The sequence below is a fragment of the Anopheles ziemanni genome, chromosome 2, assembly GCF_943734765.1.
Source record: "Anopheles ziemanni chromosome 2, idAnoZiCoDA_A2_x.2, whole genome shotgun sequence".
NCBI lineage: Eukaryota > Metazoa > Arthropoda > Insecta > Diptera > Culicidae > Anopheles > Anopheles ziemanni.
The window spans coordinates 31024401-31047128 of record NC_080705.1 but is presented as its reverse complement, the minus strand read 5'-3'; the positions used below and the strand labels follow the sequence as shown (position 1 = coordinate 31047128).

Genomic DNA, 22728 nt, shown 5'->3' with positions numbered 1-22728 from the left:
TGAGCCTTTTTCCGTCGGCAGTTTTGGCTTCCGGCACATCTGTTCGAAATGACCTAATTGCAGTTTTGACATTCCTTTCCCCGAGCCGGGCAAACAGGTGAGGCGGCAAAATGTCCAAGCTTACCACAGTTGTAACAAGCGTTTATATTTCGCTTGGCATTTGCTTGTCTTGTTCCCGCCAGATATGTGTCTCTTGATCTAGAGTTCTCCTTCGAGCGTCCTTGCTCTATTTTAAAAACTTTTTCAGGAGGTGGTCCCGTTTTCATCTCCAATATTTGCTGATCCACACATTGTTGTGCGATTCCTAAAACCTCAAGTTCTGAGAAAGGCAAATCTCTCAGCAAAATTCTGCGTCGGACTTCATTTGAGGAGCATCCTTCAACCACCGCATCGATTAAGTAGATGTCACGCAAGACGGAACATACCTCGGAACCATACCTCTCAAATCCACACTGAGACACTTGTTGCTTTAGCCGGATCAAAAAATCCGCGAACCGTTCTCCTGATTTTTGCTTCATCAAACGAAGATTTCGTCGTTCTGTTGTGGCTTGATGATGAGGTGCGAAAAACTCGTCTAGTTTTTCTATCGCGTCATTATACCATTGTGGTTCCAACATCACTAACGGAACGTGATCATAGTCTTTCAAGTTTCGGAACACATGTTGCAGTGCAGGTCCTCCGAGATGTAGGAGCTTGGCTCTCTTTTCCGACTGGCCGTGTATATCGTACGCCGCGAAAAAGCACTCTAATGCTTCCTTCCATTCCTTCCATTCCATGGCAAGTTTGCCGGTTTCGATCCGGTCACACCGGAATGCTGGCACTGGCCTTGCGTCTTGCAAACACAACAAAACAACTTAATTTTCTGTGGGGAATATGACCAACTATTTTCCCCAATACCAATTCCAACCAATAATCCACGAATTCCTTTCTCCGGTCTCCATTCCACTTGGAAATTCCAACCTCTGATTCTCACAATGATGCATGTTCTGCGAACGCATGCCGAATCGACTACTAACCTCAATTTCTCGCAATTCCACGCTTTCTGGAGAAACACTAAAGTTTCCGCCAATCGACTACTCCAGCATAGAGAATTCCGCTTTCGAATTCTCTCAATCTCCTCTTCTGTGGAAACACGTTCGTTTCCGCCGAAATTTCCTAATACATGGAGAATTCAATCTTCAATTCTCGCGTCCATTCTGGAGAAACACTTAAGTTTCCGCCGATCAACTACCCAAACATGGAGAATCTCACTTCCGAATTCTCGCGATCTCCTCTTCTGGGGAAACACGTTCGTTTCCGCCGAAATCTACTAATACATGGAGAATTCTATCTTCAATTCTCGCGATTATTCTGGAGAAACACTTAAGTTTCCGCCGATCAACTACCCAAACATGGAGAATCTCACTTCCGAATTCTCGCGATCTCCTCTTCTGGGGAAACACGCTCGTTTCCGCCGAAATCTACTAATACATGGAGAATTCTATCTTCAATTCTCGCGATTATTCTGGAGAAACACTTAAGTTTCCGCCGTTCAACTACCCAAACATGGAGAATCTCACTCCCGAATTCTCGCGATCTTCTCTTCTGGGGAAACACGCTCGTTTCCGCCGAAATCTACTAATACATGGAGAATTCTATCTTCAATTCTCGCGATTATTCTGGAGAAACACTTAAGTTTCCGCCGATCAACTACCCAAACATGGAGAATCTCACTTCCGAATTCTCGCGATCTCCTTTTCTGGGGAAACACGCTCGTTTCCGCCGAAATCTACTAATACATGGAGAATTCTATCTTCAATTCTCGCAATTGTTCTGGAGAAACACCAAAGTTTCCGCCAATCCTCCCCTCCAGCGACTGAATTCTTGCCTTCACGACTGTTCTGGGAATCATTTGAATAGCTTCCAGCTCTCGAACAGAACAATGGAGCACACCTTTTTTACAATTCACAGCCACTTCTTTCCACTGCGCTTGAACAATGCTGCGCTTGAATTTATCTCTATTCGCGTTACCACTGTCATTTCCGTGATGCCATAGACAATTTTTCTCCCTGGCTACTTCTATATTATCGTATACCTTCATTTTTCTTTTCTCACCTTTCCAAAATCCTCGTCGCCAGATTGTAATATCGTGTCTTTCTCTGTCGATCGTCGGAACATGAATGCCCTCTGCACTTGACAAGCTTTAGTTCCTGTCTCATACCGTTGTCACATCTGTCACACGTTGACATTAGTGCAGGGTTGATGCAGAATGATGCATGCACAAGGTTGATATACTACACACACTGAGGCCACAGTTAGCGTTCAACATGGTAAAACATCTGATGTGTATATTTACTATGTGCAAGATTTTATACTTTATCTTACTTACCAAAACCTGTTCTTTTTTTTCTTACTCTGTAGCTTTTGAATTTGTTGCTCTGGACTCGGCTCGTTGGTGTAAGTAAATATCGATCAAGCACAGAATTTACGAAGACTTTTTTGGGAACGTACTAAAAACTGCCATCAAAACTTATATTGATGTGCAAAACTTGCTAGCTAATTTAGCGTTTTTTTTATGATTTAGTGTCTATAGAATTGATCAAGATCGCTGTATTTCTATAGAAAACGTTCGTTAGGATTCCTTCGTCGATTCCAAGCGAATTTCAAATCCCGAAAGTCGACTGTTCGGATTTGAATAATTTAAATATTCCTTCATGGTAAAATTATGATCAGTTATGGCTTATTATTCCTGATTTGTCGCCTAACATTCGAAAAACTTTTAACTTTATCCACATCAATATTTCGGCTTTTCGGTCATAATGGGCTCCGGCACCGGTAAGGGACCGTTCGAGCTGAGCGCACGCATTTGGCGCTTATACACCGACAAACGGGCACCCATGATGATGGCAGTAATAATGCAGACGACCTGAAATACAATGATGATTGTCGTTCCGGTTGCGATCATTTGAATGCGCGATCCAATAAAATCCGACATCGGCGCATGGCAGCCTCGCTCGTGCGGCATGCAGAATCCTTCGTCCATCCGGTTGCAGCAGGAGAGCGGAAGGTCCCGCTCAGGATGAAACAATGGCCAATCATTGAGAGAATTGATACCACAGCAGTTCATCTGCAATGTACCATTGGAAGGCATGAGTTAGCGAAGTAGAATCGAAAGAATTCACTCTTTTGTGTAGTACCGTGTTCTGCATGTGATTAAAGCTCGCACGCATGAAACTATCCGTATGGAACCGTTGTATGACGTGATTCATTCGGCGGTGCAGCATGCTATCCACTCGGCTTGTCATCGAGAAAGCACCAGCAGCAAGGACTATTTCTAGAATCACTACCAAACTGAAAATTCCGGCGTACTAAAAAACATGAAGAATTGCCATTAAAAAGTTAGAAAAACACCATTTGTACACATGAGTAATACTGACCAAAAATATCATTGCCACATTCTCAAACATGATACCAGCAATGCCGAAAATCGACAAAAATACCAGTATGATACCGACCGCTATCAGGAAGTGCGTTGCCCGCACAAAGTCGTTGTCTATGAAGACCGTGTACGTCGTGAAAAGGCGGTGCAGGACGGCCCCGACGACGATTTGAATGATTTCGATGACCTTCGTTGGCATAGAATAAACGATTATTACCAAGAACACGATATCCACGATCGCGGATCAAACTTACCACGCACATGAACGTAAGCATCAAAATCAAATATTTGATCATGTTGAGCGGTTTTCTAGCGGCATGCATTTTTAGTTTTCAATTGATACACGTCTGACGGAAACCAACTACAGCCTACAACGATGAAACTATTTTAAACTGCGTATTAGACCAGTCGCGAATTTTCCTTATCCGTTTCACCAAAAATGTACGTACACAGTTCTTCCATGCAGTCGCCAAGTCGTCCGAAGGTAGATTGACAAAAAGTAGATTATCGCACGCTGGTCTAGCGCTTTGTATTTTATCTTGCTCTATCTCCAAATGGAACACTTATCGTAATCGACATCTTAAGCCTCCCCAGTGGATCAAATTTATCAGAATCGTGTTTTGGTTGCTGGTGGCGAAATTGGTTTTTCGCACCGTATTTGTCATGTTTATGTCCATAGTATTCGCAGTTGCTCTTCTCTGACGCCAAGAGTTCATTCCGTTTCCGGGTAGGTGTTGTACTTAAAAAGATCGTTTATTGAATTTTGTAACTTTCTAATAGATACACACGAGGGCCATAATGTAGAATTCTTTCTGGTGTAAGGTACGCATCGCCGTACGCGGCATAGAATAATCTATTAAAAGATTGCCTAACCTTTTTATTATGTTATTCTGTGAAATCACCGCTTTCCGTTCGGATCGGTACGATCGTAGAGGTGGAAGAAATGAAGACGTAAAAAAAAGATGAGCAGGTCTAATCACCATGTAACCAGTTGGTACTATACTCCGGTGACCCGCCTAGAATCGAAGCTCCGGTTTGTACTTGGTCATGTAGAGGTCCAACTTTTCCCAGAATGCCATCAGACAGGCCTTGTCCAGATGGCGTTTTGTTCGCGAAATGTTTAACACCGTCACGGCCCATTTGGCCACGTTTGCGTCCAGCTTGAGATCGTCGTACCGTAAGTGGAACGCGGCAACTGGCAAGTATAAGCAAGAAAAGAGGCCAAATGGCGCATTAGTATACTCCATCAATTAATATCAATTGTGCGTCTGGTGTGCTTACTCTTTGAAAATATTTCTACGGGATTTCCATCCCATGGCCAACCCTTGAACTGCCAAGCCGGTCCCATGACAAAGACAGCCACCACACGGTTCCAATCGTGCGCCGTCAGCTTCGTAGGGTTATCGATCACCCGATAGGGTACGGTTAGGTTACCGGCTTTCTGGCGCTGAATCAGCACCTCATTATCACGCGCACCACCGGATCGCTTCTTTTCCTCAGTTGTGACGAACCTAAAAAATTGGGGGAAATTTAAAAAATAATCCCTACCCAACACAACCTTTCTTTTTTCCGTATAGCGTACTTTAACTCTTGCAGCACATCTCTTGCGTTGTACATCGTGATCAAGCTGGTCGTTGCGGCCGGTATGATAATGATGGGTGTACGGGACGTCCGCTTGTTTGGCGTATTTTGCGCCAACAGCCTGGCCTGTGCCGTTGAGATGAGTTCCTTCGGTCGACCGGGAGGAAGATTGCCCGAAAGGTTGTTGTTACTGTTGCTGCTATTGTTGTTTAGGCTGTTCTGCTGGGCGGCCTTGTTCTGACCGGCCGATCCCTGCGTCACGAGCTTCAGCGACATACCGTGGTAGGTACCCATGGTATCGATCTTGAAGCCTTCCGTTTCTTCCTTTTGCCGATTGAACCGTTCCTGATCGTATCGATTGTACTGGGTCGGTTGGGGTTGCGGTCGGATGACACGCGGTGGTTCTGGCAGCTTGACCGGCGGTGCTTGTGGACGTCCTCGACCTTCCTCGCGGTTCTTAATACTCTGCAGTATGGCGAAGATATTTTTGGCGAATATTTTTCCGTTGCTCTGTAGGATGGTAGTTCGCGTACGCCATTGCCGCTCCCGGCTAATGATGTCCTTCGTCGAGTCTACATCAAAATCCAAAATAGCCCGCAAATCCGGTCCCACACCCATGGCATCGTCGTTATCTGTGCGTTTGATCGTGACCTTTTTGTTTGCCAAACGTTTGGCTTTGATTGCGGCAATCTTTTCCACAGACATCGTGTCCGAAAGAGATCTTAAAGAAACGCATATTATAAATCATCAACTACCCTACCATCAACGCTACTAACGGTATACTCACTTTATGTTATCTATGTTGACCGAAGCTTCCTTCTTATTTACATCCAACCGAGCGGCCAGTTGCTCCTTCACCTTCTGCACTTGGGTGTCCTCGTAGCGTGCCTTTTTCGCCAGACTGTCCAACCCATCCGACTCCGCCGGACGCTTGATCTGCGTCGGAATCTCCAGCGGAGCGCTCTTGTCGATGCTGGCGCAGGTGTTCGTTTCGCCATTGAGATATTGCAACAATTCCTTTCGATCGGGACGATTGACGGCCGGTATGTCCTCGGCGGCCGCCTGTCGAACGTACACCGAGTGCTGAAGACCCACATTCTTGAGAATGTACAACAAACACTCCAATGTGTAGTACTCCTTCGGTGCACCCTTCTTGCCGGAACTGTAAACAAACACACCGTGGAAGTTTAGCCTCCGACCCACGAACAAGGCGCTGACTCGCAGCCGTCGCCAACCGTACTAACCCGTATTTCAAATAGTTGGTCTTCACGTTCTTTGGCCAGCTAAACTCGCCAAATATGATTTGGCCATCGCGTTCGATAATTTCCTTCTTGTTGATGTTGTACTGCCGCAGTAAACTCAGCGGATCGGCCATGGCTGTGGTGTTGCTTCTGTTGACTTTCTGTACACAAATTCACGCTGCTGCTCCGCTGCGCACAACAAATCTTTATCGGCAGTTTCGGTTGCTGCAGAGCCACACAAAACGCGATGATCGGCGGGCGATCCTGAGCACTAAAATTGATCTAAATAGTTTCTACAAAAAAGTACACATCCACGACTCGCTTCTATTTTCCTGGCGAATATTTTGACGTTTGGCTGTTGGCTTGTAAACCGCAGGTGTAAACGCTTAAACCGGTGAAAGCATCATGTCAATGGAAATTAGAAAAAGCAACAACAGTAGCGTAAACCGTGTACTCGCGTGGATGACTGTGATTTAAACTGTATTTAAATTCAATATAATTACATTATACTATGCACCATCGAAAGAAAACAACTCATTTCTTTTCGTCGAGGGACTTAATTTATTTAACATCCTTCTATATCACTTTATCGATCTATTTTGTTTGTACAGATACCTTGCCGTTACGTAACGTAAACCCACTTCATAACTTTTGTTTACTTGCCGTTGGTAGAACCGTGGCCACGTTCGATAGAAGATTATCTTCAATCGCTTTAATGCTACCCGGGGCAGGTGAAGCCCCAATTTCAGCTACGATATTTGGTACAAGGTACTGGCCCTCATTTTCCTTCGCTTCCCGGCCGCTCACAAACACTTCGCTGATGCTTGCGTTTGCTCCTGCGCTGGTTAGCTCAATCTGTTCACTCTTATCCTCGCCGAATAGCCAGTTCTTTTTGTTCAGTAGGAACAAACCCATCAGCAGGGGTAAATGTAGTAGCGAAAAGCGGAACAGCTTACGGGAACTTTTACTGTCGGCCTTCTGATGGAAATCCCAAGCCAGATAAGCGAAGTACGCGTTCAATGGCAGTGTCTCCAGGGCAAACCAAACGTTCGTCACGTCTAGCACGGGAGCTAGGCACGATAGGCCCGCGATGAATCCGGTATGCCGAAGGGACACACGAGTGCAAAGAGCCGGATGCGAGTTGGCCATCATTTTGTACCCGGCCTTCAAGTACTCTGGTCGAATGTTCCAGGACAGAGCATTGAAGTGAGGAAACTGCCAGCAGTAGAGCAAACCGGCAAGAATCCATGCGCCAGCTCCGAGGTCTCCACCCGTGCAAGCCGCCCATCCCATCAGGGGAGGTATCGCACCGACAACCGACCCTACCCACGTGTTCAGAATACTGTATCGTTTCATCGGCGTATAGATGCTGGTATAAAGAATCAAATTGGCAGCGCCCAGGAGTGCCGTCATTTCATTTACACCGAAGTACAGCATGCTGCACCCGACCGTACTGGCACCAAGGGCAAAGCCCACCGCATGCAATCGACTAAAAAGAAATGAAAATAATCAAATTCCATGTAGACGTAAGAAGCCGAAACATCAACTGAAAACTTACGATAAATATCCCTTCACAAGCACACGGTTCCGCGTTCGGGCCATTTGTGCATCGAATGATGTTTCAATGACCTGGTTGATCGAATTGGCTGCACCCGAGACGAGCGTTGTTCCGACAGAGCAAAGCAAGAATGTCCCCAACTCGAATGATCCCGGAGCCATCGCATATCCGGCCATTGTTGTTAAGACCACGAGGGCTGCAACAAGTAAAATGATATCATCTATTTTTTATCAAAGCAAATAGGGAACTGTGCCGCATGATACCTACACGTTAGACGAATCTTCGACAGCATCAGGTAGTGGTGTATCAAGCGTTTGAATCCGGGCAGCGAGGTCACCGAGGCAACCACCGGCTCCTTCGATTCATCGCCAATCAAAGGAACCGGATTGATTTTTGCTATGCTTCCGGCTGCTAGTCCGACTGATTTGCTAATTTCCCCAACAAGCGCCTTTGCGTCCACTCCCGAGGATACGCCGGGCAGTGGAACGGCAAGCGGTACCGCAACCGGCCGTTGCATCGTAGCAACTTTAGGTGACCCACCGCCGTTATACTGCGACGAATCGTCATTACTTCCCCGGTGCAGGTTCCTGATGTTGATGGAGGACACATGAACCGCAGAGGGGTTGCCATTGCCGTGCTGAGGACAGACATAAGAAAAAAACACCGTTTAACCAAGAATAGCACACCGTTTTCAAGGTAATCTCGTCACATCACACACTGCTTCCGAATCGATTGATTACACAATCAAAACAACACCATCCTTCCCTCGGTAACGTACCAGCCGAGTGCAAAAGGCAAACGGAGGTCGGTTGGAACCGGCGTTGCGTACTAGTTCGCCCCATAACCGACCGTTTGCGAGAAATTTATGCATCACTTTACACTGGGCAACCCGCTGGGAGCATCTTTTGGGGGGATTAAACTCGAAAATCAAGGAAACTACACTTGAACCGTGATTCTTAGTTCATCGTCCGACTCGTGAAAACCCCCGACTGCACACTGTTTTGATATTGATCGTGGAGTGAAAATTTGCCGCACGTGAACGAAGCTGTCAGTTTGACGTAACCAAACGTCGGCATCCATCTGTCATTGGTGTTTAGTTGAACAAGCAAACTCATCGAAGAAGGACGTTCTTGGTAAACATGAATTTCGTGCAGGAAAATAATCACGTTCTCTACCTGTGGAGTGGAGCGGTGGGTGGCGAAATTGAAAAGGAAGTCAACGACATTAAGTCCATTCCTAAGGTAAAGGTTAATGTGGAAAATGTGGAACGTCTGCAACTCGGTAAGTTCTGGAAGAATCGCTCGCAGTACGCACAACTAACATCTCTGTTTGACTTTGTTTGCGCAGCGGAATACGGAGGGTCCCAATTCGATGTAATCTTAGCCAACGTTTCCACCGGTAATTCCACGCTCATCACACACCTAGTGAAGCTACTCAAACCCAAGGGTAAAGCGGTGTTCAAGGATGATACGACGGCGAACGCCGAATTGGCACGTTCTAATCTGCTGCTTGCTGGATTTATCAACATCACTGCATCGGACAACAAAGGTAAACGATCTCATCGGGGAATGTACACCGGGTAGCTGCTGTTATCGCAAAACCACAATTTCTGATGGTTTTTCTCCTCCCCCCTCCCTCTGACGGTAGTGTATGTGGCCGAGAAACCGAGCTACGAAGTGGGATCAGCTGCGAAGCTTTCTTTCGCTAGCAAATCGAAGGTCGCCGCGGTATGGAAGTTGGACGCCGATGAGGAGGAGGAGCGCATCGACGATGAAGAACTCCTGGATGAGGAAGATAAAGCCAAACCAACGGAAGAATCCCTCAGAGGTGAGTCACAGCATGAAGTGCATATTTCGGGTGGAATAGTTGATACGTGAACGTATACATTTTCTTCCCATTGTTTAAAGTTTGTGGAACGACGGGCAAAAGAAAGGCATGCAAAGATTGTTCATGCGGGCTTGCGGAAGAACTGGACGCGGAAGCGAAAGGAAAAGCTATTACGGATCCATCACCTAAATCGTCCTGTGGAAGCGTAAGTGTTTACAATTTACTTCGTGGAAAACTCGTTCCTATTTATTTCCTTTCTACTGCAGTGTTACCTGGGAGATGCATTCCGTTGTGCAACTTGTCCTTACCTCGGAATGCCAGCGTTCAAACCGGGTGAGAAAATCGTTCTTACCGATACTCAAATGCAGGCGGATATCTAAAGTGTTCTTTAAAGCATGAGTAAGCAGAACGTATTAAAGGGTTCGAGTATGTAAGCGTGATAAGACAGTTAATAAATACTACTGGTGTTTACTATAAACTTTCTGTGAGATTTCTAATCATCAATGATAACCGCTACAATGTTCGTACTTTCCAAACTTGTATTTTTGTTTCCTGCATTTAAAGTATCTCCATTATAGTTTCAAGCTGGCAGCTTGCAAATTGTCTGCCTTTTGTTTCTTCTTTTTATCGTTACCCTGCGCTTTCTCTTTCACATGCGTGCGTACTTCATCCTGCAGCTGGGAGAAGAAAGCAGTGGAAGTTTTCGCTGGACCCGTGGTCTCCGTCATCTGTTGTACGTTCTTCGCTTGCGTCACCTTTTTCAGCAGCGACGTCTGTAGGGTACGGTTTTGCTTCGAGCTGCTGCTGTCGGCCTTTGCCAGCTGCTTTTGTTCCTGCTCGGCCTCGCGCCGGAACTTTTCCTTCTGGAAACGTTTTTTCAACCGCCGTTCGCGATTTTGTTTCGTCTTGGTACGTTCTTCCTTCGACATGACATCACCTTTCGGACGCCTGTGGACCTCTTCGGGTGCCAACAGGGTGGCATCGCTCGCCGCCACCGGTGCCACTTCTTCCATGCTGATAGCTGGTGTGTTAGTTAGAATCTTTAGCTCCGGTACGGCCGGTCGTGGCGTGTAGTGGAAGTTGGACAGGGCATCGAGCTGTGCCAAAAGTGTTTTCATCATCCTCCGAATCTCCTTATGCTCCTTCGGTTCTTCTTCTGGTTGATCTACGAAACATGTGGTAAGAAGCGTTAGGAAAAAAAAAATAAAAATGCGCATATTACAAAACGTTTATGATACACCTACCGGCTGCATCCGGGTTTGCCTGTTCCAACTGCTTCAGATAGTCCTGCTCGTACACTTGCGCAAGCGATTCCTTGCTCTTCTCTCCATCCAACACCAACTGCTTGCGGTACTCGCGCGGGTTATCCGGTGGTCGCACTTTGCGCTCCACATCATCAAACGCCTTATTTTTTATCCGCTGCTTTATGATATCCTCCAACTTCATGGTCGTCTCCTCGGAGATGATGGGCACCGGGCGCGACGTGTTTTCAAACTGCAGTATCTCCTCGAGCAGGGAGTTTTGAGGGCGAGTTTCGGCAGAAATTTCACCCTTCAACTGCCAAGGCTTTTCCTTCAGCAGTTTCTGTTCCATTTTGGAAATTTTTTCATCCAATTTTTCCTGGCGAAGCTCGAACGAGGATTTTGGTCCGTTTGATTTATCGGCTTTATCGTCCTCACTGTCACTTGATTCCGGTTGTTCAAACGTAACCTTCTTGGGTTTTTCTTTCTCTTCCAACGGTATACCCCCTTGGCTTTTGTAGATGTCATAACGCAGTTTTCGGTTGCGCTCTACCGCCGCCTCATCGGATAGTTCTTCCTCTTCAGCGACATTTTCGGTAGTATCTTCATCTTGCTCCATATCACTTTCTTCTTCATCATCTTCCTGATTCATTCCTGCTTCACTCGCTTCATCGTCCTCTTCGTCTTCGATACCTTCGCTGCCATAATCATCTTCTTCTTCTTCGTTCTCACCATCCTCGTCGTCTTCGTCGTCCTCTTCATCATCGTCATCATCGAAAAAGTCCGAATATTTCATTGCAGCCGCATCTTCATCATCATCATCCTGTGGAAATGCAAATGTATTAGGTTGTATTGGGGAAAACGCAGAAGAAAATGTGTACATACTTCAGCCGCATGCTCGTCGAAATAGTCGATCTCGATCAGTGGATTCTTTTCGCCCAATCCATGTTGTCGACGCCGTTCGCGTTCATCTTCTTCATCCAAAAACTTGGCCATATCATCCAGCCTGAAGAACCGATCATCAACGATCGAACCCTTAGCTTTTGACTTTTTCTCCTTTTTTCCCTTTTTCGACTTTTTCGACTTTTCCACCTTTTTCGTTTTCTTCGATGATACTCCATTCATTTTCTTTTTTCCTGACTCCTGTTCGATTCCATTTTCACCTGCCGAATCTTCTTCCTCATCTGCAGACCGATCCTCATCCGAGCCATAGTCGGATTTAGTTTCGGTGCTGAAGTTAAGCTGCAGGGCCTTTTCCTTTTTCGACAGAATTTCCGAAGTTTTCTTCAGGTCCTGGTCGACGAAGTACTCGTTCTTGAGCTCAAGCTGTTGCCAGATCTGTTCCTCGTCCATCTGCTCGGTGACCAACTCGTCCAGGTATGGTGCATCGTTGCTTTTGTTGAATCCTGTTTTTGTCCCATGATCGTACACCGTTTTGAGCAGTGACTTAAGATCGTTTGATAGTTGCGTTTGTAATCTGATGAAGAAAGATGTAAACCAGATGAGTTATAATGTTAAACATCTCTGGCCAGACCACGTTTATCATTACTTATCGGGTATTACTTACTTTAGGAAAACCTCTGGTCGCTTGGTGTGCTTGCGGAACCGATTCAGACAAGCTTCCAGGCTCAACTCTTTCTTGGACGCCTTTGGAGTTAAAACTATTGACTTGACCATTTTGTGTAGGAAAGATTTATCAAAAGAACGAATATATCAACACAATTTAGCTAGTTTTCTACACTTCTAGCAGCGCAACCGGTCTGTGCACATTTTACACTTGTGAGAAACGAAAACACGTTGTTTTTGTTTTGACGTTTCTTTGTAAATAAACCGGCTCACAATCGGCGGGCAATATGCGGTGGCGGGATTAAAGAAAAATACTTAACCTTTTAATTTCTTAACTTAGAGTAAAGCATACCACTGAACAAAATTGAATTAATTTCTTAACGTTAAAATAGCACGAAAGTGCAAACAACTACGCATAAATTAATTAAAAATCCGATTAAAAAAATTCGTTTTATTTGACATTTAGGGCAAATTGTCAAAACTTCTATCGCTGTCAAATACTGTCAAAGAATGGAATCGCAAACGCCGAGGAACCGCGGAAAAGGTGTGATTCGGCGAGGCAGTTCGAAGCATTGGAAAAAATCGAAGAATTTTGCATGCTGCATGGTTTCCTCCGGTACATATTGCACTGCGTAGCTCCACAGAGCATCGGCCGTGTTTCGTTCCCATCGACTGGGCACCCGATCCGCGCCGGCGAAGCAGCGGCCTGAAATGTGTATCGGAAAAGCCGCACGAAGGTGGTGAGAAGAAGGGTATTTGCAAGCGCGTGTGCTTATCGGGTGTGCTGTTGTGTGGAAGAGGTGCGCTTTCAGCCGGTAAAACGTTCGGTGCTCCGCGTTTGTGTTCCTTCGGCGCCCGGGGGCAGTTTAGTCTCGAAGCTAACGGAAAGCAGATCCGTCGGCATAGTCAAACCAAATGGTGGATTAGAGAGCAGCTACTAGGCATTGTCGGTAGTTTTTCACACAGACGAGCACCGAGCTAAATCAAGGTCCTAGTAGCCCAGTGCCGGGCATTTGGAACGAAGCGAAAAGGGGTGTAGATTAACCAGCACGATTTACTAATTAACCCCTTTCCGAGGCAATATCCGTGCGTGCTAGCCAACCATGGGTGACGACGGGTACCTTACCAAGGAACATCTAGCCGGGTTCGATAATTATAAGGTAACAGTTAATTGAATGTTATATAAGAACACCTTAATTCCTAGCTTTCTGCCACTGTTAGACCGAATGTTTGAACCAAATTTATTATTACCCTTCCGAACGAACAAGCACGAAATCGTACAAAGTATTTGTTGTACCAAGCGTAATAACACAGGCAATCTGCAGGACACGCGTCACAGGATCCTTGTGCACGATATATCGACCAAACGTCGTCCTTGCACGAAATGTATTTCTATGTTTTCTGCCGTCTATTTTTAGTGAACATTTTCAATTGCTTATGTTCTATTATTCCTGGCGAAGAAGAACCTTTGCGCCAAATGTTAAAGGAGGTGGTATTATGTTTCAAACTAAAACGCATAACATTGTAACCATCTCAATTATTCGAAGGGTAATGGTGTATTTGAAAGAAGTAATGGGAAGATAACGTTATACATTTTAACGCAACCATTTAATTTGTTTTTACTTTTTATTTCAGTACAATGCTAAGGATACATCGCCACTCAGTATTTACATTATGCATCCGTTTTGGAATTGGCTCGTAGAGGTAAGCATTGAAAATGGTTTCCGGTTTATTACGCTCCATAAATTTAAGTTCAATTGCGACTGTTACGACGATGGGTCGTTTGGGGCCGAGACCTTCCCGTGAAATCTATATAGTTTCTTATCATTGATTCGGTATGTCCGGCATGGCTGTCTTGTCTTATCGTTTCCCGCCACCCGTACAATTGCCACACACAAAAAATACCCAAACTCTCCATTTCCTTTTCCCCGAAAAAATAGAAAAAATATGATTGCATCATACACCTAAAACCCTTACTCTTCTCCCAGTGGCTACCTTCACACCATTCGAAGCTGATAAGATTCTTCCTTCCTTTGTCGTTTCGTTTTACGTTAGAAAAGTTTCCCCATTCCGGCCAGTATCGAACGCAAAACCGATAGCCGTAACAAATTTAGCCGTAGGAAATCGAATTATGCCATCTATTAAACACCTGCATTACTTTCGTTGTTAGTATTTCCCAAAATGGATCGCACCGAATCTGATGACGTTCGCCGGGTTCCTCTTTACCGTCGCCAACTTTGTGATGCTCTCCTGGTATGACTGGGGTTTCTGGGCCAGCACGGAACTGGAGGATACGACCCCGGTGCCGAACTGGTTCTGGGCGCTGGCGGCGGTAAACATCTTCCTCGCCTACACGCTCGACGGTATCGACGGGAAGCAGGCGCGAAGAATCAAACTGTCTGGCCCGCTCGGGGAGCTGTTTGATCATGGGCTCGATTCCTATTCTGCCTTTTTCATACCGGCCTGCCTGTACAGTATTTTTGGACGTGGACCAACGTCCGTGCCGCCGATACGCATGTACTACATCATGTGGACTATCTTCTTCAACTTTTACCTATCGCACTGGGAAAAGTACAATACCGGTGTGCTGTACTTGCCATGGGGGTACGATCTAGGGATGTGGGTAAGTAGAAATTAAATTGGCATGCCACATTTATGTCGCCAGATAATACTTCTACAACCGCTTGTTATTTATTCTTCCAGGGCTCGGTGCTGATGTATTTGGCCACGTGGAAGTTCGGGTACCAGCTGTGGAAAGTGGCACTCCCATGGGGCATTTCGGCCGGCCAGCTGATGGAGCTGAGCTTGCACGTGAGCGCCATGTCCAACCTTCCGGTGGTAGTGTACAATATGTACCGATCGTACAAGGATCGCACCGGAAAGATGCGCACCATGAAGGAAGCGATGCGCCCCCTGTTCACGTACGGTTCTTTTATGTTCGTTTGCCTGCTGTGGGTGTTTGTTTCACCGAGTGACATCATGAATCGTGACCCCCGTGCCGTCTATATCATGACGGGAACCATTTTTAGCAACATTAGTGTAAGTATAACTGATTTGTTTCTCTCCCAAGGGTTTCGCAAACAATCATTGGCTAACCAATTCCCCTTCTTTTTTTTTATTCTCCCCAGTGTCGGTTGATTGTGTCGCAAATGTCTAACACCATCGCGGAAACATTCAACTGGTTAACGGGTGTGCTTTGCTGTGCTATAGTTTTAAGTCTCACTATGCCGCTTCTCGAAAGGCCACTGCTCTACATGCTGGTGATCGGTTCTTCCCTTGCTCACTGGCACTACGGAACCGGGGTGGTAAGTGTAAAGCTTCCGAGCAACCCAAAGCATCGGCGTTCGGGACAGTGGAGTGAGCCTTTTCATTTTTCCTCCTTTCCATTGCCAGGTTCAGGAAATGTGCAAACACTTCAACCGACGATGCTTCCTGGTATCGAAACGTAGCGAATCCAAAGAGTAGGATCCGCTTCTGTGTGCTGTCTAGTTTGTGCGGCGGGGAGGAGGAGGAGGAGCAGAACGACAAACCAACCAAAAGTAACGTCAATTTGTCAGCCAACAGCCTATCAACCGACGGACACACACTCATCTACCGCATCGGCAGCAGGACAAGCGCTCTCTTAGATCCTTGTCTTTAATCCCTGGGGAAAAAACCGAGGATCATACAATCATGTATGTGTGTACACGCGTTGACTATCGCTGCCAATTGTTCTCTCTACATTTGCATGCATTTTTCTACCTCTAACTTGCGTTTTCGGTTCGGATTTTCCTGTGCATTGTGATTCAAGTTGTGTTGTAACTAATGGAAGGACAGCAACTTTGCTTGAATTATGCTAATAATGCTTTCGCAAAACACACTTCTCGAACAGCGTCGCGTCAAGGTGCCCAACTATACTCTACCTATTTATATCACTACTGATTCTGATTGCATACATGATAAAATGCCACCATTGATCAGCTACAGTTTCTAGCGATCTTCAACTATGGAGCAGTCTTGAATACGAAGCTCCGCCTGTAACACCTCTCGTACTTCCAGGTTTCATAGGAAGTTATAGCGAAACCAAAATAACTAGCATGAAGAATTGTGAAGCATACGTAAAACCATATCGATTGCAAAGGAAGCGTTCGGTAAGGGAAGATAAACAAATCCGATCGAATCCCGGTTCCTAGTCTGCTAATGTCGGCTTCTTAAAAGATGCGCTGATAGCTCTTTGCAGGTATTAATCAATTTCAATTTAGAAATCTATGTCTACCACAACTAATGATAAACAAGTGCTACTCTCTTCCTTTTTAAAATATTGTTTACACACAATCTAAGCTTCACCTGCCGCATTCTCGTCACATCACACGAACTCACCCTCCCCGGACTGGTACGTCTCAAAGCAAACGAATTTGCACATTTACTCCAAGCATGTGTTTCTACTTGACCTTCCGATAGTAGGGCATCCGTTTATCCAAAGATGTCGCCTGGGGAAACCACAGAACGCACTCGTTCGTATTATGCTAGCGTTCCATTTCCCCAGCGTGCGCGTAGGTGTTTCGTCTTTCGTATTTTTATTGATTAACTCTTCCTTATTAACTAACTTTGGCTCACATTCTTAGAGGCATTAATAATGTATATATTTCCTGTGTAAGAAAATACATATGCTATGAAAGTGAACGTGTTTGATCTCGTACGGGCTGGTATAAATGGATCCACACAGACGAAGACAGTCAGGCACGGGTCCGGTTCCAAACTAATAACCAATTGTATTACACTATGGCCGTCTGGTTGGGATGTGGGGCAAAAAGGAGAAAAGATATTTGAATATGTTTACGTCGATGTAAGTGATGCTGACCCCAGATATTTACGTAATTTTATGCCAGTGGACATATATTTGTACAGAGTTTTTTGCATGATCGCGCCTTTTGCATTTTTACAACCGCCCACCACCACCACCACCACCACATTCGAACGTAGAATTCGCTGAATTATTGTGTGCAGCATCACAACTGAAAACATAGGGCGCGTTCGGAGTCGCACTAGTAAACGGTTGAACTGAAGCGAACACCCTAACTTGTTGCACACATGTTAACAGTGTGCCCCAGGGCAAACAGGGGCAAAACAAGGACAATAACGTGTAACACACAAAGCTAACAGGCGGACAAATATGTTGGCTTTTTTGGTTTGGTTGAAAACTCAGCTTCGGAAATTCAAAATTATTAAACAAGCATCACATGTGAGCAAGTAATTTTCGATCCTCCGATAGGAAAAGAAAGATTAACTGCACGAAAATAGTCACCAAAATTACAATTTAGGATTGCGTACATTCGCACACTTCACTACTCCACCCATTTACTCATTCTACTTTACACGAGTGCCATACAATGTGTTATGTCTCGTTTGCCAAAAGGCTCGATTAATTTTTAACTTAGTTCACCGTCGGCTACACGAAAGGCTACACAAACGCTTCATAATTAGAATATTTATTATCCGAGCTGTTTAACGACAACGATTAGTTTCCCTTAACACACTAGTTTAAGAGCACGAATTCTAAATGATGCGCTGGAAGTGAAGAGTTTGGAAACGTTGGAATATGCAGACGCGCAACAATGGAGGGCGAAGGAATGGTAAAATGGAAACAAGTCAGGAATTGGTGTCGATTGATTTAATATAGCTGTCAAGGAAAAATCAAATCAAAATCTAAATGTATAGCTAGTACTCAGTATATACAGCCACACGACAGACGCTAAAACATTGCAGTAAGGATATTTATACGTATATAAGTGCGACTAATAATCACCAAAACTTCTTCAAAACACAGACTTACTACGTAGGACAGGCACGTTTAGGTTTTTTTTTTGACGATAAAACATCTGATACCGATGCTGCTGCTTCCGGTAAACAACATCCCAATTGCTACCAAAACAACTAGTACTCGTTTAGGTTTTATGTGGCTTAGTTCGACCGTTCCAAGGTCGTTCGTTTCCAAACCAAGCTCGATTCCAGTACCGATCCAGCGTTTCGTTAATGTTGTACTAAAGAAACATAACAATTGAGTGTTCCGTACGATCTATGTTCCAGTTGTCCAGTTTTAAATCAAATCAATAAAGGAAATTGAGTTTAAATTAATTGAGACTTGCGAAAAGTCTGTTTAAATTTGGGTTTCTTCCGAAAACGCACGAAACGCCATTAGTGAGTCAATTAAGGAGCAGTTAATAAAACTGTCCTCCAATAGGGGTTCGATGGGCATTAGCATTGCTAATCAAAACAAGGCTAGATGGCAGAGAGTCTGGCGAAATCTGCTATCAAGGCCGGAACTTCATATGTTTTAAACCCTTGAAAGGTGAAACGGTTCGCACATCTCAATGTTGATCAAATGTAAATATTCGTGGAATGGTGAAACTTTTTAGTGTTACTGATGGTGGTTAACAAGAACGTGATCTACCTAAAAATATTAACTAGTGTGGGTTTACTTTACGTTTTTAAATTTATTTTTACATAACACTATGTCTGCGTTTAATTTACACTGTGCCTAAAGTTGATCATTCGTCAGAATCCCTTTCTCCAGCGTTGCGAGTGGCAACTTTCTTTCCCAGAAGCCGCTGCTTCCTCCACTGCGCCGTCGCCGCCGCCGTGTCGCGAACCAGTTTGGCCGGCAAAGTACGTCACCACCCAGCGATGCCGTTATGTTCTAGAGGATGATTGTGCAAAATCCCGTTCAACGATGCAACGAACGTGTTGCAGGGCCGGGCATCACCCGGGCAGTCCTGAACAAAGTTTCTTAACGCTCACTACCGTTAGCAGCACGTGAAAGCCGAGCAGAAGGTTTCACTTCAATCGGGCGCAACAGGAAGCTGGCGCGAAAGTGTTATGTTAATGGTAAATTTGCATTCACGTGCACTGCACTGGAAGATTTCTTATGATTCCTGTGATTTTTCGAATGAAATTGGATCAGGCGCATTATCTTTTTCTCTGCCAGTGCCATGATCACTTTGTCAGGGATAAAGTACCTAAACCATACTGTAAGGTTTATATATTAATTTTTCCAAAGATCTGCTTCAACATATTCTTATCGTGTATTCTACTGTATTTTTTAATATGTATTGTTAAGTATTTTATCAGTAAAGTGCGCTATGAATATTTTATTTTGATTCACTGAACATTTCTTATTTTTTAAAAGCATAATTACACTGTTTATTAACAATTACTTCCTTGACCCTGACTTTCGGCCATGGCCTCCACAACTCAATTCCGCGGTCGCGTATTTGTTTGTTTACACCATGTTTCGGTTTAGTTGTTATTTGAGAAAAACAAACAAATAAGGAAAAAGCAGATACATATTGAACACCGACGATCGACGAGATTTCCTCCGTACGATCGCGAATGCTTGCCGCGCATCTTCCGATTTCTCACAAAACGAAGAACTCTCTTTCTCTATTTGCTAGTAGTAACCCTTCTTTGGTTGATTCGTTTTGCGTGAAGATGTTTTGTTGGTTTCTTCAAACACCAGATGATCCTCTCGCGCGATCCACTCTCCGCGGAAGCATATAGTGGGCAATTGCGATCGAACGTCTTGGAGCGGTTAGCTCCCCGTCTCCCTCACACAATGGCGCTCTCCCGAATGGCCATGGTGCTTGGTGAGGATGCTCGCGAACCTGGTCGTAGATAAGTACGACCGCTCCGTGGGGCAGTCGCTCGTTGAACTTGAACCAGAAAGGAACCATCCCGCAACGAACACGGAAACGATCGATTCCAGCGTGAAGTTGGGACATCAGAATTGAATACGACGATGCTACGATTAACGCACGTCGTGGTGCTTGTGGCGTTGGCCAGTGTCGTGCTAGCCGGACCGACGGTGCGAAAGGATGAGGTGACGAACGTGGTCACCGTTGCGGAGGTTGAGACTACGAAACCGGTGGCGGTGGAGAGCCCCACCGTGCCGACGGACCAGAAGCTGGTCACTGTTCCCGTGAAACTGCTTATGGCTGCCGATGAACAACTGAGTGAGTCCACTACGGTGAAAGCCTCTTCAGAGGTGGAACCTAGTACGACCACCTCAACGGAACCATCCACAACAACGACGGAGGTGACAACGTCCAGTGTGGCATCGACGAGTGTGGCATCGACGAGTGGTGCATCAGCCGCCGCCTCACCGGTCACGAAGCCACCACGCAAAACGATCACATTCGATCAGCGTCAGGAGGGCAAGTACAACATTCGGGCCGATTTGGAGAACTTCGTCATCGTGGTCGTCCCGTCCGGATCGTCATCTGGTGCGTCGCTGTTGGACTTGCTGACCCGTTCCGCGCAGAAGAAGGACGCCTACCATCATCATCACCATCACCATGAGACGCGCAAGTCGAACGGAAAGCGTAAGAACAACAAGGCCCAGTACGCTGGGGCACCGAAGAAGAAGGCCTCCCAGGGTCTGGTGACACCGGAAGTGATCGTGCTGGATGAGAGCAACCAGCGGTCGGGCCAGCTCGTCGCGGAAGAGTTCATCGAGGGACGCACGCCGTACAAGGTGGACCTGTCGAGCAGTGCGCGCAGTGTCGACGAAGCAGGCCACGACTCGGAACCGCACCAGCAGCAGCAGCAATCTTTCCGCTTCAGCGTGGAACCGTCCGAGGCACGGTCGAGTGGTCGGGTACGCTTCCCTAGCGTCACCTCAGGTAACTATGCGCGGTCGTCGAGCGACGTCACCTCGGGACGGGCTCTCCGCGGGACGGCGGACGAGCCCGAGTTTGCTAACACTAACACCCTGGTAGTAGCCGCTAGTAGTGCCACTAACCACTACCACCAACAACCAAACCCAACCAACCTTCCCGGTGATGGGGCCCAACACCGGCAGCTGCCCACAGTGCTGCTGGCCGAACTGCCTTCGATCCTGCTTCCGCTGCGCCCGGCGCCTCGCAATGCCAACGGTGCCCGTGAGGACACCGAACCGCCAACCCACGGCAACCGAGCACCCCACCGCACCAGCACCGGTGACGAGGGTAGCGCCCAAGGTCTGGCCAACCATTCTCACCTTCCTTCCTCCTTCGACAGCCTAGAGTACGCACCGTTGCGCCCCGATGTCGACATGAAGCAGCTCCAGCTCCAACCGGACGAAGGCGATGGCAGCAACGACAACGGAACCGTCGGCGGTGACCCCTACGAAGACTTGGCGGAACAGCGACAGCGGCCGGACGGCGATGGATGGGACGAGCTGCGGTTGCTCGGTGCCCAGGAGCAGTGCGGTCCGGACCGGAAGCGGGACAGCTACGGTGTGTGCCAGTTTGTGCGACCGTAACTGTCCGCCGACGTTACTCTAGCGACTAGGTTAAGATCTCTTCAAGGGACAATTTTGTCCCGTGCCCCACACTCGAATCTGCTCGTGCTTAAACTCTGAGTACTATTTATTGATGCCATCGTGCCAAATAAAAGCCATACTACTACAACCCGAACGTCGTGTGATGTGTCATAAATCTGACTGAACATAGGAAACTTTCCCCAAGGAAACTGGACCGAAGTAAATCTGGACAAATCTAGTGATCTCCCTAGAGATAGAGAGAGAAAGAGAGATACTGCTCGTGCCACTTCTTTCCAGGATGGTTGAATGATGTAGTAAAAAACGAAGACGGAAGATTGTCATAATCAAATGATCCAAGCAGACGGGTTTTTATAAACGCTTCAAATTCCTAGGAATTTGATTGGAAGAGTATTTTTTGACCGATTTGATTACTCCACCTCGAATTGAATGCCGTACGCATCCCGGCCAGAATTAGAATTCGTTGATACGCCAGTGTTGCAATGATGCTGAAGCGATTTGATCGCGGGATACTTTCACTGAGGCAACGATCATTTGTGTTCCAGGTCACAAGCAATCAAAACCGGCCCCAACGGGATAGTTGGAGTGCAGTGCCACCAAGGCAGGAGATGAGAGGCGTTCTTCAGATGTTAGTGAAAAGGAAGAAAGAGTTCTTTAAAAGTTGAGAAAGAAACATTGGCAGAGATATACACCGCGGACAGAGTGAAGGAAATTTTTTAGGAAGAAAAAAGGCAATGACTGAAAAAAAACAACACTGAGAAAAGGAAAGGTTAACATCTACCGACCGATCGGCAAGCTGTCCGCGATTCCGTTATATTCCTCGACCTACTTTCCGGTGAATGTCGTTATCGAGCACATGTCGCATTTGATACGCAGGCGGGGCCAGAAGTTGGACTATAGACACTTTAATATTTCAAGTTTAAGTTGGTCCACTTTGATGGGGTTTTTCTTCTGGTTCCTCAGTTGGAAAGTCGGAAGGATCGCCCTCAAAGTTGCAAATA

General features: G+C 46.0%; 7 protein-coding genes across 7 annotated transcripts; 3 read left to right on the top strand and 4 right to left on the bottom strand.

Annotated features, from left to right (window-relative positions):
• Positions 1 to 2773: 2773 nt before the first annotated feature.
• LOC131282101 (leukocyte surface antigen CD53-like) lies at positions 2774 to 3741 on the bottom strand. The gene is made up of 4 exons (XM_058311497.1): positions 3673 to 3741; positions 3417 to 3605; positions 3177 to 3347; positions 2774 to 3106 (listed from the first exon to the last, which is right to left on the bottom strand). The coding sequence occupies exons 1-4, from the start codon at positions 3739 to 3741 to the stop codon at positions 2774 to 2776; spliced, it is 762 nt and encodes a 253-aa protein (XP_058167480.1).
• A 409-nt stretch (positions 3742 to 4150) lies between these two features.
• Positions 4151 to 6565, bottom strand: LOC131283983 (parafibromin). The gene is made up of 5 exons (XM_058312835.1): positions 6244 to 6565; positions 5787 to 6161; positions 5001 to 5720; positions 4700 to 4929; positions 4151 to 4613 (listed from the first exon to the last, which is right to left on the bottom strand). Exons 1-5 carry the CDS (start codon positions 6372 to 6374, stop codon positions 4435 to 4437), a joined length of 1635 nt encoding a protein of 544 aa, XP_058168818.1. The 5' UTR covers positions 6375 to 6565; the 3' UTR covers positions 4151 to 4434.
• Positions 6566 to 6797: 232 nt separating this feature from the next.
• Positions 6798 to 8762, bottom strand: LOC131289574 (protoheme IX farnesyltransferase, mitochondrial). The gene is made up of 4 exons (XM_058318864.1): positions 8577 to 8762; positions 8066 to 8435; positions 7799 to 7994; positions 6798 to 7729 (listed from the first exon to the last, which is right to left on the bottom strand). Exons 1-4 carry the CDS (start codon positions 8667 to 8669, stop codon positions 6883 to 6885), a joined length of 1506 nt encoding a protein of 501 aa, XP_058174847.1. The 5' UTR covers positions 8670 to 8762; the 3' UTR covers positions 6798 to 6882.
• A 146-nt stretch (positions 8763 to 8908) lies between these two features.
• LOC131291614 (anamorsin homolog) lies at positions 8909 to 10097 on the top strand. Its single transcript, XM_058321305.1, has 5 exons — positions 8909 to 9079; positions 9146 to 9346; positions 9446 to 9625; positions 9706 to 9830; positions 9892 to 10097. Exons 1-5 carry the CDS (start codon positions 8938 to 8940, stop codon positions 10003 to 10005), a joined length of 762 nt encoding a protein of 253 aa, XP_058177288.1. The 5' UTR covers positions 8909 to 8937; the 3' UTR covers positions 10006 to 10097.
• Positions 10098 to 10110: 13 nt separating this feature from the next.
• LOC131280929 (U3 small nucleolar ribonucleoprotein protein MPP10) lies at positions 10111 to 12642 on the bottom strand. Its single transcript, XM_058313481.1, has 4 exons — positions 12434 to 12642; positions 11752 to 12343; positions 10870 to 11689; positions 10111 to 10790 (listed from the first exon to the last, which is right to left on the bottom strand). Exons 1-4 carry the CDS (start codon positions 12541 to 12543, stop codon positions 10198 to 10200), a joined length of 2115 nt encoding a protein of 704 aa, XP_058169464.1. The 5' UTR covers positions 12544 to 12642; the 3' UTR covers positions 10111 to 10197.
• Positions 12643 to 12958: 316 nt separating this feature from the next.
• On the top strand, positions 12959 to 16092 carry LOC131289805 (ethanolaminephosphotransferase 1). Its single transcript, XM_058319138.1, has 6 exons — positions 12959 to 13592; positions 14068 to 14136; positions 14603 to 15055; positions 15136 to 15471; positions 15561 to 15737; positions 15826 to 16092. Exons 1-6 carry the CDS (start codon positions 13536 to 13538, stop codon positions 15895 to 15897), a joined length of 1164 nt encoding a protein of 387 aa, XP_058175121.1. The 5' UTR covers positions 12959 to 13535; the 3' UTR covers positions 15898 to 16092.
• A 4114-nt stretch (positions 16093 to 20206) lies between these two features.
• Positions 20207 to 21709, top strand: LOC131293368 (uncharacterized). Its single transcript, XM_058321447.1, has one exon. The coding sequence runs from the start codon at positions 20207 to 20209 to the stop codon at positions 21707 to 21709; it is 1503 nt and encodes a 500-aa protein (XP_058177430.1).
• Positions 21710 to 22728: the final 1019 nt, after the last annotated feature.